We start from the raw sequence: 14,124 nt of genomic DNA on the forward strand, positions 1-14,124 counted from the left end.
AACTCACCACCTTGTGGTCCACCGCTTTACACAGCTACAACACTGTATATGGCCTTACATCACACAGATGTGGTGTAGGTGTGTGTGTGAGTGTGAGTGTGTATGTGTGTGAGTGTGTATGTGTGTGTGTGTGTGTGTGTGTGTGTGTGTGTGTGTGTGTGTGTGTGTGTGTGTGTGTGTGTGTGAGTGTGTATGTGTGAGTGTGAGTGTGTATGTGTGTGAGTGTGTATGTGTGTGTGTGTGTGTGTGTGTGTGTGTGTGAGTGTGTATGTGTGAGTGTGTGTGTGTGTGTGAGTGTGAGAGTGTGTGTGTGAGTGTGTGTATGTGTGTGTGAGTGTGGTGTGTGTGTGGTAGTGTTGGGTGTTGATGTGAGTGTGTGTGTTGTGTAGTGCTATTTGTGTTGTGCTGGTTGTTGAGAGTGTGTGTGTGTGTGAGTGTGTGTGTGGGTGTGTGAGAGAGAGAGTGTGAGTGTGTGTGTTGAGTGTGTGAGTGTGTGGTGTGAGTGTGGTGTGTGTGTGTGGTATGTGATGTGTGTGTTGTGTGTGTGTGCTGTGTTGGTGTGGTGTGTTGTGTGTGTGTGTGTGTGTGTGTGTGTGAGTGTGTGTGAGTGTGTGTGTGTTTGTGTGTGTGAGAGAGAGAGAGAGAGTGTGAGTGTGTGTGTGTGTGTGTGTGTGAGAGAGTGTGTCTGTGAGTGTGTGAGTGTGTGTGTGTGAGTGTGTGTGTGAGTGTGTGTGTGAGAGAGTGTGTGTGTGTGTGTGTGTGTGTGTGTGTGTGTGTGTGTGTGTGTGTATGTGGCCCTAACTAGGCGAGAGGAGGCCGTTTTCCCGTAGATGACCCGGTTCCTGTATTTACACTGATAAGAAATCAGAAGTCAGATACAGAGCTTGGTGCAGGGACGAGACCAAACACACCTCCAGGTTAAACACTTAATCCTCACGTCTGCCGATGCTCACAGCCCGATCCTGACAGGGGAGTAAAGTAAAAAGTAAAATGGTGGCAGTTTACTGGGGGCACTGAAGGGGCTGTAATCAGGAAGTGAGTTTCAGTCTGACAGCCAGCGTGTGTACCTGAGGCCATGAAGAGGAAGAGCGAGGGAGGGGAGGAGTGGGGAGCGAGGGGAGGGGCCTGAGGCAGGAGGCGGGCTTAGACGGAGTGAGGTGAATCAGCCAGGTCTTTGTCTCACATACTTCCTGGCGTGTGTCAAAGTGAACGAGTGTGGAGCGAAAGGCATCGTGCATGCCACTATGGGACTATGCTACTCTGAGAAAGCGAGAAAGTTTGGTGTGACAAAAGGCTGGGCTGAGGTGAGGAAGGGGTTTGGGTCACATCTCATCAGATCTTACACTTCTGCATGTTTATGTGTTCAGATGTTGTGTGTTTTAACTGTGTTTACTGTGGGATTTACAAAATACCTCCAACTGATGAACATGACTTTCAGTAGTTCATAATAATGTAGGCTTTAGTACTTCTACATTTGCCGTAGTCTAGAAATGTGTGTGTGTGTGTGTGTGTGTGTGTGTGTGTGTGTGTGTGTGTGTGTGTGTTTCATAATGAGACACACTGTCTGAGGCATTGCAGGGTCAGAATTACTGGTCTCATGAATAAGATAATCTATCTCCTGTGGTGTCAGACAAAGGAAGGATGATTTTATCGTGTGTGTGTGTGTGTGCCTGCGTGCGTGCGTGTGTGTGTGTGTGTGTGCGTGTGTCCTAAATTGATCATTTTTTTGGAACTGAAAGTTTTCTCAGAAAATTCAGAAAGCTAAGGATATAACATCACAAACTTAAACAACGCTCCTACAACATTGATGCAACGTTTGAATTTTTAGTGTTTCATTGGTTAACTGTTAATTATGCAATTTTTTAATTTATTTTTTCAAATGCAAATACACTTTGCACAAGCGGCTGTGCACAAGCAGTAGTGTAATCTTGTGCTGCAGAGAAAAGAGCACTAAGTTGTGCTTTGTTATAAGGAGGTTCAGTAAAATTGCAGCAGCCAGCTTGCTGTACAGCTGTTTTTGTGCACGAGCAATGGGATTTACTCTCTCACGCAAACACTGCAGGGGAAGGTTGAAGGGCAGCTGGGTGGGGGGTGGGGGTGTTTCAGAGTCGGAAAATAAAAAGAAGACACTTTTTGGGGGGGGTTAGTGGATTAATGCGCTCGGCTGTATGTCGTGTCCTGTGCATCGTGAGCATTTTCGCTAAAAGCTCTAAGCATGCCTGAGGACACCTACATGCTCTCGGCTTCCTGGGGTCGCATTAAGGTGTGTGTCGGAGTGTAAAGATGCCGCATGTGTCTCGGCTTCTTCGTGACTTCGAGATTTTTTCTAACGTTCATCCTTTCATTTCATGATTTGCAGTTCAAGAGGATGTTGAACCGTGAGCTCACGCACCTGTCGGAAATGAGTCGCTCTGGAAACCAGGTGTCCGAGTTCATCTCCAACACGTTCTTAGGTGAGTCTGAACTTTAATTTCCTTTTGTTCAGTTACATAACTGGCCTGAAGGGATGTATCGGCCGTGTCAGCTTCGTGTAGCCGTGAACCGAGACTGTAAATGTTTTTACTGATGATGAGACAGAGTGAGGAAAAGCACATGTAGCAGCATTCGGTCCGACTCACGGTTTACCGCCGCTTTCAAACCAACAAAGCCCTAGTTTTTTTTTTTTGGCCCACGGCTCTGCGAAGAAGAACGAGAAGAAAGAGACAGGCGAGCGTTTGACTTCATTCCAAGAGAGTTTCTCATGCCGGTGGAGACAAAGAGAGATAAATAATAAGCTGTGTAAATCAATGACAGTAGCAGGAAGTCGGCGCTATCAGGGTTCGGGGAAAAGAAGGAGACAATAACACATAAATTATGCTACCTGTAAAAACACAGTAGGGAGGAAACATTTCCATGAAGTTCCTCTGAGAAACGTAATTCCCTACATTTCTTCGGGATCTGCGTCAGGCTCGTGTTTTGTGAACAAAGTAACGACGACGGTTCAGAGAGAACGCAGAACAACAATGTTTACTTGCGTAATGCCACTCAACAAGGTTATGAAATGACACAGAGACCTTGAAGTACAACAGTTATGGACACACTCACTCACTCACACACTCACACACACACCGCTCGGGAATCCCCCCCTGACTGAGGGAGAGTAAATGAACAGTAGTAAGCGCCAGTTAAAAGGTTGTAAACAGTAATGAATTGACTGTGCTGCTGTGCGAGGGGGACATTAGCATAACTGACAGATCGAAACCTCTCCCTCGCAGACAAACAGAATGAGATGGAGATCCTGTCGCCTCCTCCCAAGTCTCGAGAGCGGAAGAGGAAACAGCAACATCAGCCTCTCATGACTCAAATCAGCGGCATGAAGAAGGTCACACATGGTCCGGTCATCTCCAGCAGCTGCACGGTGGCCCGATTTGGAGTCAAGACTGACCTTGAAGACCTGCTTGCAAAGGTAAAGATGAAAGAATTCACCACGTAGCATTGATGCTCTGATGCATGCTTGTGTCCTAGATCTAAAGCCATGTCTACTAGACATGATATAACTGCTTTAACAAACTCTCTCTGGTCTTCTCCAGGACTTGGAGAATATCAACAAGTGGGGGTTGAACATCTTCAGGATTGCCGAGCACTCCCATCAACGTCCGCTCTCCTGCGTCATGTATGCCATCTTCCAGGTCAGTGCAAAAAGCCTTGCAGGATCCTTTAGGGAGTCTGAAGGAATCATCTGAGGTTTGATCCTGAACTAAACTGGGTTTTATTATCTGCAGGAAAGAGATTTGATGAAAACCTTTAAGATTCCAATGGACACGTTTGTGACCTACATGATGACCCTGGAGGACCACTACCACTCAGACGTGGCATACCACAACAGCCTGCATGCTGCCGACGTCGCCCAGTCCACGCACATCCTCCTGTCCACCCCTGCTCTCGAGGTGAGGAATCATCCGTTGTTCCTCTGAAAGCTTCCTCGTGTGGATGACTCGTGGCAAACTGTCTGTAAACACGCCTTGGAAGTCTAAAACTAATCCCAAAACAATGTACCACATTTTGTCTGGATTTCATCCTCATTTGCATGTTTTCTCTCTCACTGGAACATAAACAAGCGAGCCGAAGCCGGGCTGCTCGGATATTATCACGAGATCGGCACTTTGATTCTGTTTCACTAATTCTCTTTCCACCTTCTTTTTTTCCCCTCTCCTTCGACAGGCGGTCTTCACAGACTTGGAGATTCTGGCAGCCATCTTTGCCGCAGCGATCCATGACGTGGACCACCCGGGGGTCTCCAACCAGTTCCTGATTAATACCAGTGAGTGCTTTTGCCCTTCCATTCCTCCCTTCGCGTGCAGTTCGAGTAACTAGGACCAGATGGAGACCAAACGTTTGGCACGTCGTGTCTATTTTATCTACGCTGCCGTTTAGCCGTGTCTAGTAAGACTTTAAAGTAAACGCACCCGGCTGTTTTTGTGTTTATCCGATTTATTTTCCTTCTGTCCTCTTATTTATTGAGCTTTAGTCTTCTTTGCATATGTCCTTTTATCTTTCGCTGGATATTGTGCTTTTGATTTATTTATTTCCTTTCTCTTTGTTGTTAGTATGTTGTGCAGAACTTTTGTGGTCATTATAAATAAATCTGCCCCCTTTGTGGACTTGCAGACTCAGAACTGGCGCTCATGTACAATGATGAATCTGTTCTGGAGAACCATCACTTGGCCGTGGGATTTAAGCTCTTACAAGGGGAAAACTGCGACATCTTCCAGAACCTGTCTAAGAAACAACGGCAGACCCTTCGGAGAATGGTCATTGACATGGTGAGTCCAACCAAATCCTTCTTCTGGTTTCACCTGGTCTCACCTGGTCTCATGTGGTCTAACCCTAACCCTAACCCTTTGGTCGATTCTCTCAGCTAACCTGGTTCTGTTTCCCTCTGTTAGGTGCTAGCAACAGATATGTCCAAACACATGAGCTTGTTGGCTGATCTGAAGACCATGGTGGAGACCAAGAAAGTGACGAGTTCAGGCGTGTTGCTGCTGGACAACTACACGGACAGGATACAGGTAAGAGCTCACAGAATCCCAGAAGTCCAATTGTGCATCAAAGGGTTGTTCTTGAAGAGTCCCACACTGACTAACTAACCTTTGTGATGTCCTCACGCAGGTCCTGCGCAATATGGTTCACTGCGCTGATCTCAGCAACCCCACCAAGCCTTTGGATATTTACCGGCAATGGACAGACCGCATCATGGACGAGTTCTTCCACCAGGGTGACAGAGAGAGAGAGCGTGGCATGGAGATCAGCCCCATGTGTGACAAGCACACCGCTTCTGTCGAGAAATCCCAGGTAGGAGTCAAGCACATAATCTTCAGGACATTTTTCAAGTTCTTCGAGGTCAAGGCAAGTGTTGGTTTTAATTTCTCTTTCCTCCGTGTACTGACCATGAGTTCTGATCATCCTCCAGGTTGGATTCATCGACTACGTCGTGCACCCTCTGTGGGAGACGTGGGCGGATCTGGTGCACCCGGACGCCCAGGACATCCTGGACACTCTGGAGGAGAATAGGAACTGGTACCATAGCATGATTCCTCAGAGTCCATCACCTCCGTTCTATGAGGCCGGGGTAGACAAGTTCCAGTTCGAACTGACTTTGGAAAGTGAAGGCGGGGACAATTTTCACCATGAAGGACAGTCAGAAACAGCAGATATGGACATAGCTCCTGCTTCCTCACCAGCTGAGACGTAACATCTCACTGAGTTAGCATTCGGTCAGCCATGTTGGTTTTATTCCACAAAACGGAGCTCATCGAGTCTCCTTTTAATGAAGAAGCTGTTTTCCGGACTTGACTGGTCCGGAGGTGCTTTTCACAGAGCATGAGGTTACAATTCCCTGGAGCTGGAGTTTGTAGAACTCAACTCGAAAGTTCTCATGCAGTTTGCTGGTTCTGGCACTGAAGCAGGAACGAAGCAGATCCTAAAACTTAAATGCGGCACCAGTCTCGGATTCTATGAAGCAGATTTACTGACTTATGATCTGAACGGATTTACTTTTTTTGTACCGCCGTGTCAGACACACGTTTTTTTTTGTTGCAACATTTGTTCACATAATAAACAAAGCAGAACCCACATAAACATTCAGGATGAAGGATTATTTCTGCCGAAAACAAACCCAGGAAAGAAATGAAGAGCTTTCCTTCATGGTGTTTTCATCTTATTGTTATCTGAACTACGGTTCGTAGAGAAACCTGGAGGAGGTGCATGAAGTTCTTGTGTTGTTCAGAAGAGACAGTATTCACTGTGTTATAACCTTTTAGTTTGTTTGGTTTTTAAATTTTTTTAAATGACGGTACGTGTTTTTGTAAATAGAAGCGAATGAATCCACAATGAAAAAGCACTTTAATGCTGACACTGAAACCACTTTAGGATGAGAGGAAACTCTCCGTAACGTAAACGTCGTGTTACACCCAGATTCAAACTGTTCACATTTTATAATGTCACCAAAAACATTTTGCAGTGCAGCTGACTTAAGACCCGGCAGGCGATATGACACGGCAGTCACAGTCACGACAACGATCCTTGACGTCAGAGCCCCTGGTTTCTCAGTAAAGTCGTGCTCACACAGGATGCGGTTAAAAAGAAACGTATCCTGAAATCGGGTTTAAATCTCCTGCAGCAGGTTAGTGATGCGGTCACATGCAACACGCTTCCAGCCGCAACGCTCCACAAAATCGGCGATGTCTTCACACACTTTTAGTCTCACTGCAGCGTGTTCGCGACGGCTGCTCGTATTAAACAGCGAAACAAACCCGTCACAGACAGACGACAAAACAGAACAAACAATCTTTCTCTCTGTCTTTCTTCTGACTTTTATTTTGTAAGTTGTTGTTGTCGATATTATTATTATTGTTATTATTATTATTTTTTTGTTTGTTTGTTTAATTAAATAGCTCATCAGCTCTGCAGCACTAATGAGTATTTACCCTTCTGGAACTTCCCTGGTGGAATGTACATCATCATACTTTACTTTGTGTTGTTGTGAATATTATTATTATTATTATTATTATTATTATTATTATTATTATTATTATTGTTGTTGTTGTTGTTGTGTGACTAACCCACACTGTGACTTCATGGTGTACTCGTGTCACTCGCCAAAGAGTTTATTAAAACCTCGACATTTTGGAAAACTGCTGCTTTTGTTGTTTTTGATTCTCCTGATGAAATGAACCAGAAAAGAAAGAAAAAATAAAACAAGCTTTCGTTATTTTATTTTATAACTAATTTTGTAAAGAAATGTTTAACATAAAAAAACTTTAGACTACAAACTAAAACAATAAGCTAATAGATTTTTGGAATCTTCTGACACAAAAAAATAAAAATATTAAAAGCTAATTTATTTATTTGTTTGTTTGTTTGTTTGTTTGTTTATTTATTTGTAACATAAAAGTCCACTACATCTGTACACAAAATTGTGGTAAATATAAATCAACTCCAAATGTACAACTTGCCTGAACACCTTGAACCCCTGAACACATTATTAATTAACCCTGAACGGCATTATTCCCTAATCGCTATTAATCCATAACACATTATTAACACATTATTAACACATGATTAACACATTATGAACTCCTCTAAGCTGTTAGTTCATCACCGGCTGGATTTGTCCAGTTTTGCGGCTGCACCAGATAGCGATCGTGTGGACGTGACAGAAGCCTCCACCCTGATCTGAGCGAGCAGTGAAGCGTGTGGTGTAAAGCAGAACCGACTCAAACAGGGCGCTATCGCACTGGAGCATCAGCGTGTTCTGTGTGTCCTCACTTCACTGTGACGTCATGCTGAACACAGCTAAACACAGCTGAACACACGGAACAGGTACATGCTGAGGAACGGAGGCACAACCTGCATCAGACCTCCTACATGTCACTCAACAAACCAGTGCAGATCATTCAGAGAGAGAGAGAGAGAGAGAGAGAGAGAGAGAGAGAGAGAGAGAGAGAGAGAGAGAGAGAGAGAGAGAGAGAGAGAGAGAGAAAGAAAGAAAGAAAGAAAGAAAGAAAGAAAGAAAGAAAGAAAGAGGGGGTTTAGAACAGGGCATGTGGTAGCCTAGTGGTTGAGGTGTTAGGCTACCAGTTGGAAGGTTGTGAGTTCAAGCTGCCACTGTTGGGCCCCTGAGCAAGGCCCTTAACCCTTAAATGCTTAGCTGTATAAAAATGAATAAAAGGCATCTGCTAAATAATGTAAAAAAAGCACAGAGGAAAAAGTAAGAGACAAAAAGGGAAAAATTACAGCAAAAGAGAACGTTTAAAAAAAGGAGAGAAAGAAAGTGATGATGTGTTTATTTATTTATTTATTTTTCTGTAATTGATGAAATTGTTGTTAATTTTGTCTCGAGCTTCTCAGCATGTCGACATTTCTGTAGGAGTTAAACAGTAAACACTGACTAGAAAAGTGTCGGGTTAGAAATGTTGTTGTTTTCCTGCTCTCTGTGTGTGTGTGTGTGTGTGTGTGTGTGTGTGTGTGTGTGTGTGTGTGTGTGTGTGTGTGTGTGTGTGTGTGTGTGTAAGTCACTAAACACTAATGAGAAGTCTGAGATAGTGAGTCCTGAGAAGAAAAGCAGTGTGTTTACTAAAGCACCAGTGACTCTGAGGCCACATTTTTCCACTGCGCTTCCAGCAGCAACTCAGAAATCCTGGGAGTTTATTTGTGAAGAATGCAGCGAGGGCCGAAGGGCCGAGGTGCTCTGACGTCACGTTCCCTGGAAAGTGAGCGATGAAAGCCGAAAGACGAGGAGCGAAGCCAGGTCAAGGCTCAACGCCAAAAACAAGCGCTCGCAGGCGACTTACAAAGAAACTTCCTGCTTCCTTTATCTCTTCCTCAGAAAGCAGGTTCAGGCCAAGACTTGTATCAGAAGGAAGTTACACAGAAGTCATTCATGCAGAAAAACACAATGAGGGCGTCAACATGAAGACAAGCTGAGGGCCAGAGAGAGACAAACAAGACTCGGAGAGAGAGAGAGAGAGAGAGAGAGAGAGAGAGAGAGAGAGAGAGAGAGAGAGAGAGAGAGAGAGAGAGAGAGAGAGAGAGAAACAAGACTCAGAGAGAGAGAGAGAGAGAGAGAGAGAGAGAGAGAGCTGTGTCAGATTTGTCTGTGTTAGATGGTTGTGAGTTTGAATCCCAGCACAGAGCAGCTGTTGAAGGTTGGTGCAGGTTTTGAGTCACTGAACATTCAGCGTGAAAGTCAGAAGTTTTGTCGGAGTTCTGTGATGTTTATCAGGTGGAAAATCTTCACTATAAAAAGACTACTTTTTGTGCGTTTATTCTAAACACCCACTTGGCTTCACATCGCTGCTCTGACGTCTTTCACAGAGAAATTCATCTGTTGTTGTGGAATAATCATGTTTTGTGTGTGTGTGTGTGTGTGTGTATGTGTGTGTGCGCACGCAGGTTCGGTCAGGACTTCACATTGCAGCTTAAAATTTTCCACAACATTCTTATCTAAACTCCTAACTATGTTGAACCCGTGGCACCTTTCACACAGAATCTGCTGAAGCGACACAAAAGAACCTGCAAAAGAAAATGATAACAATGGAAGTAAACAGGAATCCGTGAACATGAATGTAGTGCAGCTGCAAACCACAGCTTTGAGTTTTCTGACATTTACAGAAGAGAAATAAACTCTTAGGTTACAAGTTGTTATCGGGTTAGTAGCAGTAACTCCACTTCATCGCAGCACCCCGAGTGTCACACCGCGTGTTATTACCTCTTTATTTTGTGTAGCATATCATCAAAATAAAAAAAAAAGAAACTTCCTAGAACAATAACGGACCTAAGACCTACCCATGTGGGACACCACCCACATGGTAACAACATGGTGCATTTAATCAGAATACACACAGTCAGTACGAGCAGTAGGTCATTCACCACTTTAATCAGCGCTGACAGAGCAACAAGTTTCTACGGTAAGTCATTATACTTGTTGACTTGGTGCTTGGACCCCTAAATATAAATAAATGCTAATGTTGGGTGTGAGTTCCACTGGTGTAGTAACATCTTAATTATCATGGAGTGTGAGTGCAAGACAACATAACTCTCCATTCAGCGTGAGAGGGGTGGAGTTACAGGGTTCCTCTCTCTGTAAAGAGGAGTTACTGGATTCGTCTCTATGTAAAGAGGTGGAGTTACTGGATTTGTCTCTATGTAAAGAGGTGGAGTTACTGGATTTGTCTCTATGTAAAGAGGTGGAGTTACTGGGTTCCTCTCTCTGTAAAGAGGCGGAGTTACTGGGTTCCTCTCTCATGTCAATCATGCTAGCTAATGATGGCCGTCTGCCAACTTGTGTATGCAGATGACCTTTCCTCTGAATGTGTTCAATCAGATCATCTCACTGCACACACACACACACCTCTCTCTCATGATGCAAATGTTTTAATTCGACTCCACTTGAAATTAATGAACAGAATTAATTCAGCATCTCCAACGGTCAGCCTTTAGACAAAAGCTAATATAATAAATATAAATAAATAAATCTGTAGACCTTCTGATCAGTTTACACATGAGTTTAATCATCACATCTTCAGCTCATTTCCCAATGATTGTTTAATGTGAATTCATTGAAGGCATTTTGCCGCTAATCCTCTACAGACGGACGACACAAATGACGACTAAGAGACACACTGAAACACTTTTTGACCAGTGTTATTAATATGTCATTAATATGTGCACTCGGCAGCCATGTTGACGAGACGTTATCTTCAGTCACACAAAGCCAGGTTCCTCTCCGCTGGATTAGGAAGAGAAAACACTCTTCTAACAGAAAGAATCGAACCATTTTGATTTGAACTGAATGTTAAAATCCATCTTTGGGTTACAGTAAGACGAGATTTCTCTGGTGGGTCTCACATGATCAAGCTGCCACCAAAACCCATGATCTGTTCCTGAAGGTTCTGCTTAAGGAGAACTGAAGTTTGAGAGACACCGATGTCTGTTTCATATCCAGCCTAAACACTTAATATCTCTGACACAAAGTTCATTTCAGTTGGTCCTACTATATAATCAGTTGACTGTCCTAACTCACATCCAGCTGTTTATCGAGCAGCTGGATCTCCTTCTCAAGCTTCTTCATCTTCAGTTGCCGGTAGGCGATTTCCTGTCTGAGGTAACGTTTATACAGCGCCGTCACATCCTCGTCTCTCTGCAAATAAAACTTCCACAACTCATCATACAGTACTGAAGGAGCGCTGCTGGGACTCTAGAAATAAATAATTATTAAAAAAGGACTTACCTCTGCAACAGCAGGTCCTGAGGGTCCAGAAGGTCCAGGATCTTCCTGACTTGTGTACGCTTCATTCCCCTGCACATGGATTAAGAGAAAGTACATGGGATTACTAGTCTGTATACTACACTCACACACTCTTTATTACATGCTATTAGACCTGTTAAACAGCAGACATACAGTATGGACTGTATAAGAATACGCTAGTAATGTCCAATGGATCACAGGTTACCTCTTCTGGATGAGAACACACCACAATGTTCTTCTCGTCGTGTTCTGAATCAGACTGCTGTCCAGGAAAAAACAAATTCCAGTCAGTTCTTTCTTCCCAGAAGACACAACGATAGACAATAATCTGTCGAATGCTTCTGAAAGTTGCTTTCAAACATTTATTACTCCATCCATGGGTTTGAGTAATCAATCAACCAGACTGAACTCTATCAAACATCCTTCTTAAAAGGAAGAACCTTCGTAGAGTAAACTGCGGGATCAGAGTCGATCAGAAAGGTGACCGAGAACCTGATGATCCTGTGTGGAACAACCAGCTACAGGTATCCACCAGTCAAACCTTTATGGCAGAGCAACCAGAAGAAACAAGACACTACGGATTTAAAACTTTGGCCCTTGAATATATCTGGAGAAAAATCCAGGCACCATTCATCACCTTGCTAGTTCTATCTTTTTACTGAAGCTTCATGATGGTAGTATGATACGTGGAGATGGTCTTCAACCTGGCTAAACATCAAATAAGAATAGAATAAACTACAGGAAAAAAAGAAAACAGTCCAGAAAATCCTATGAAGAAGCCATGTGCGCCCTCTGCTGCCTGCCAAAGGAACTGCACCATTTGAATACCATTAAAATATACGGTTATTTCAGGTGAAGAAACATTTGTAAATGTTACAAACAGCGACTTTAATAATAGAATAAAAACACTGGCTTACCTCAGTGTGCTCTTCTGCACAATCAAGTATGGTTGGCGTGGTTTGTATAAGAGTTGCAGAGCTTTCTGGCTCTGCAAAGCATTTAATAAATAAAGATTTATATTTAGTGTGTCGTGTGGATTGATTGCATGCTGAGAAACAATAAACTGGTGCTGATACCTGTAGCTGTGGGCCTGCCAACACCGACACCAGTGTGCCCGGAGGGAAGGCCCAAGATGGTGCCATCTATCACCGGTCGCCCTCTGATCTGCCAAAGTGCCACCTCTTCAGCAGGTGAAAACCCGTTTGTCGTTGATCCTTCACCAAACTTCTGCTTCCGCTTCCTGTTGGCTAAAATCAGAACGAGGCTACGTTTCATTCTAACCATCACACAGCAGACTGAAAACCAAACACTGGATACACTTACCACATTGCACAATGTTCTTGTATTTAATCTTGACCTGCTGCCAGGTACGTTTTATGTTGTTAGGGTTGGCACTGAGAAGAAAAAAAAAGAAAGAAAAAAAACCGATGAAGGAAGTTGTTCAGAATTGTGCAAAAGCTTGATTCAACTCCATCATCTAAATAAGCGAAAGATCTTATTAAATTAGGTCACACCAAAACCCCAACAACCCACTCATTCACAACTGATAAAATGGGTCATATTCAGACGTCATTCTGTCTATAATGTCTGTGTAGAATTTTAGGATGCAATCTTTAGCTAGTATAAACCTTTAATACTGGACAGTTGCCTAGCAACAGTATATAGTGATGCTGGTCTGGGACATAACAAGCTGACTAAAGTGTAAACAAAACTTTACAGCTGATTTTAGTTTAGTTTGTTGATCACTTCGCTCTTGTTCCTTGTCGAATACTTTATTTCTACTTTTAAAAGTGATTTCCAACTTTATTTATCGTGATATTACAGCGTTCACTTTCACCATCACACCACAAACAGTGAGTTATTGAGCTGGATGTGGTTTTATTTGTATTCAGTGCTGCATCAGAGAAATCTACATCAGACCAAAAGCATGAATGAAAACTCACTCATTTAATCTGTCTGCTATGTTCTGCCAGGCTTCTACTCTGGATTTGGCTGCAGCAGCTGTGTTACATTTGGCTGTGATGATGTGTTTGTACTCCTCAAAAGTCTTCATGATGATCTCCTGCTCGAACGGGCTGAAGAAAGCTGCTCTCTCTCTGGCCATCGCTCGGAGCTTCACACTTTACTCTGACATGCAGAATTCATACATCTTGCTAACACGATCCGGCTAACGCGATTAACCCGAATAAAGGCATCGTTTCGCGCATGCGCAGTAGATTAACCGTCCGCCATGTTGAGGAACGCAGAAAGCATTATCCTCTAAGTGCACTAGGAGACAAACACGTGCAGTATATAACGCTGCACACCAGGTTGACGCATGCGCACTACGGAAGTGTACTGCTATAACGTAGCCATGGCAACAAGCAAGCGCACCAACGCTACTTACATCCGGATTTGTAAACAAGCGAAATAATAATCTACATAAACTATAGAATATTTAATAAACACTGTGATTTTATTTTATCATCTCACACCTGTAGGACATACTGCAGTCGACCTACATACAGAGATCAGACACATATAAATAATAACTTAATACTTAACGACAAAAATATTGCATTATTGACGTCATTTTTATTCGCCATAAATATTGAGTGATGAACACATACTAATAATTCTTTTCATAATAATCTTTGCGCAATAAACAAACATACAATCAAATAAATAAATAAATAAATAAATAAAAATTGGTAATTTATTGCTAGATAGATTTGATAGATTTGAGTTTGTAACCGTATTGTACAATAATCTAAAAAAATACATAATCTTTTATGAGGTACAATACTACAATTATTATCATTATTATTATTATTATTATTATTATTATTATTATTATT

General features: G+C 42.9%; 2 protein-coding genes across 9 annotated transcripts in view; one reads left to right on the forward strand and one right to left on the reverse strand.

The window, feature by feature from the left end:
- The window catches only part of pde4bb (phosphodiesterase 4B, cAMP-specific b), a 33,072-nt gene extending 25,695 nt beyond the window's left edge, over positions 1 to 7,377 (forward strand). For all 4 annotated transcript variants that reach the window (XM_027153707.2, XM_027153708.2, XM_027153709.2 and 1 more), the window contains 9 exons: positions 2,360 to 2,453; positions 3,255 to 3,445; positions 3,570 to 3,668; positions 3,762 to 3,926; positions 4,201 to 4,300; positions 4,648 to 4,802; positions 4,926 to 5,048; positions 5,149 to 5,331; positions 5,450 to 7,377. In XM_027153707.2, coding sequence (XP_027009508.1) covers positions 2,360 to 2,453; positions 3,255 to 3,445; positions 3,570 to 3,668; positions 3,762 to 3,926; positions 4,201 to 4,300; positions 4,648 to 4,802; positions 4,926 to 5,048; positions 5,149 to 5,331; positions 5,450 to 5,731 — 1,392 coding nt within the window. In that variant the 3' untranslated portion in view covers positions 5,732 to 7,377. The remainder of the gene's footprint in view (positions 1 to 2,359; positions 2,454 to 3,254; positions 3,446 to 3,569; positions 3,669 to 3,761; positions 3,927 to 4,200; positions 4,301 to 4,647; positions 4,803 to 4,925; positions 5,049 to 5,148; positions 5,332 to 5,449) is intronic.
- A 3,152-nt stretch (positions 7,378 to 10,529) lies between these two features.
- si:ch211-107p11.3 (GT1 domain-containing protein) lies at positions 10,530 to 13,621 on the reverse strand. Of its 5 annotated transcripts, none has more exons than XM_027153533.2 (7): positions 13,231 to 13,621; positions 12,614 to 12,681; positions 12,364 to 12,534; positions 12,205 to 12,275; positions 11,493 to 11,549; positions 11,270 to 11,338; positions 10,530 to 11,191 (listed from the first exon to the last, which is right to left on the reverse strand). In XM_027153533.2, the coding sequence occupies exons 1-7, from the start codon at positions 13,389 to 13,391 to the stop codon at positions 11,054 to 11,056; spliced, it is 735 nt and encodes a 244-aa protein (XP_027009334.1). In that variant the 5' UTR covers positions 13,392 to 13,621; the 3' UTR covers positions 10,530 to 11,053. The 5 variants fall into 5 exon arrangements, with proteins under 5 accessions (XP_027009334.1, XP_027009335.1, XP_027009333.1 ...); XM_027153534.2 differs by having other exon boundaries at positions 11,493 to 11,546; positions 12,611 to 12,681; XM_027153532.2 differs by having other exon boundaries at positions 12,611 to 12,681; positions 13,231 to 13,614.
- Positions 13,622 to 14,124: the final 503 nt, after the last annotated feature.

The sequence above is a fragment of the Tachysurus fulvidraco genome, chromosome 1, assembly GCF_022655615.1.
Source record: "Tachysurus fulvidraco isolate hzauxx_2018 chromosome 1, HZAU_PFXX_2.0, whole genome shotgun sequence".
Classification (NCBI taxonomy): Eukaryota; Metazoa; Chordata; class Actinopteri; order Siluriformes; family Bagridae; genus Tachysurus; species Tachysurus fulvidraco.

What these genes read in the sequence shown, in the direction of transcription:
- si:ch211-107p11.3 (XM_027153532.2), bottom strand. Translation starts at nt 13,391, where the DNA reads ATGGCCAGAGAGAGAGCAGCTTTCTTCAGCCCGTTCGAGCAGGAGATC. An exon ending in ATAGCAGACAGATTAAATGA is followed by an intron (nt 12,682 to 13,230) that starts GTGAGTTTTCAT and finishes TTTTCTTCTCAG; the next exon opens with TGCCAACCCTAACAACATAA. An exon ending in TGGCAGGCCCACAGCTACAG is followed by an intron (nt 12,276 to 12,363) that starts GTATCAGCACCA and finishes AATGCTTTGCAG; the next exon opens with AGCCAGAAAGCTCTGCAACT.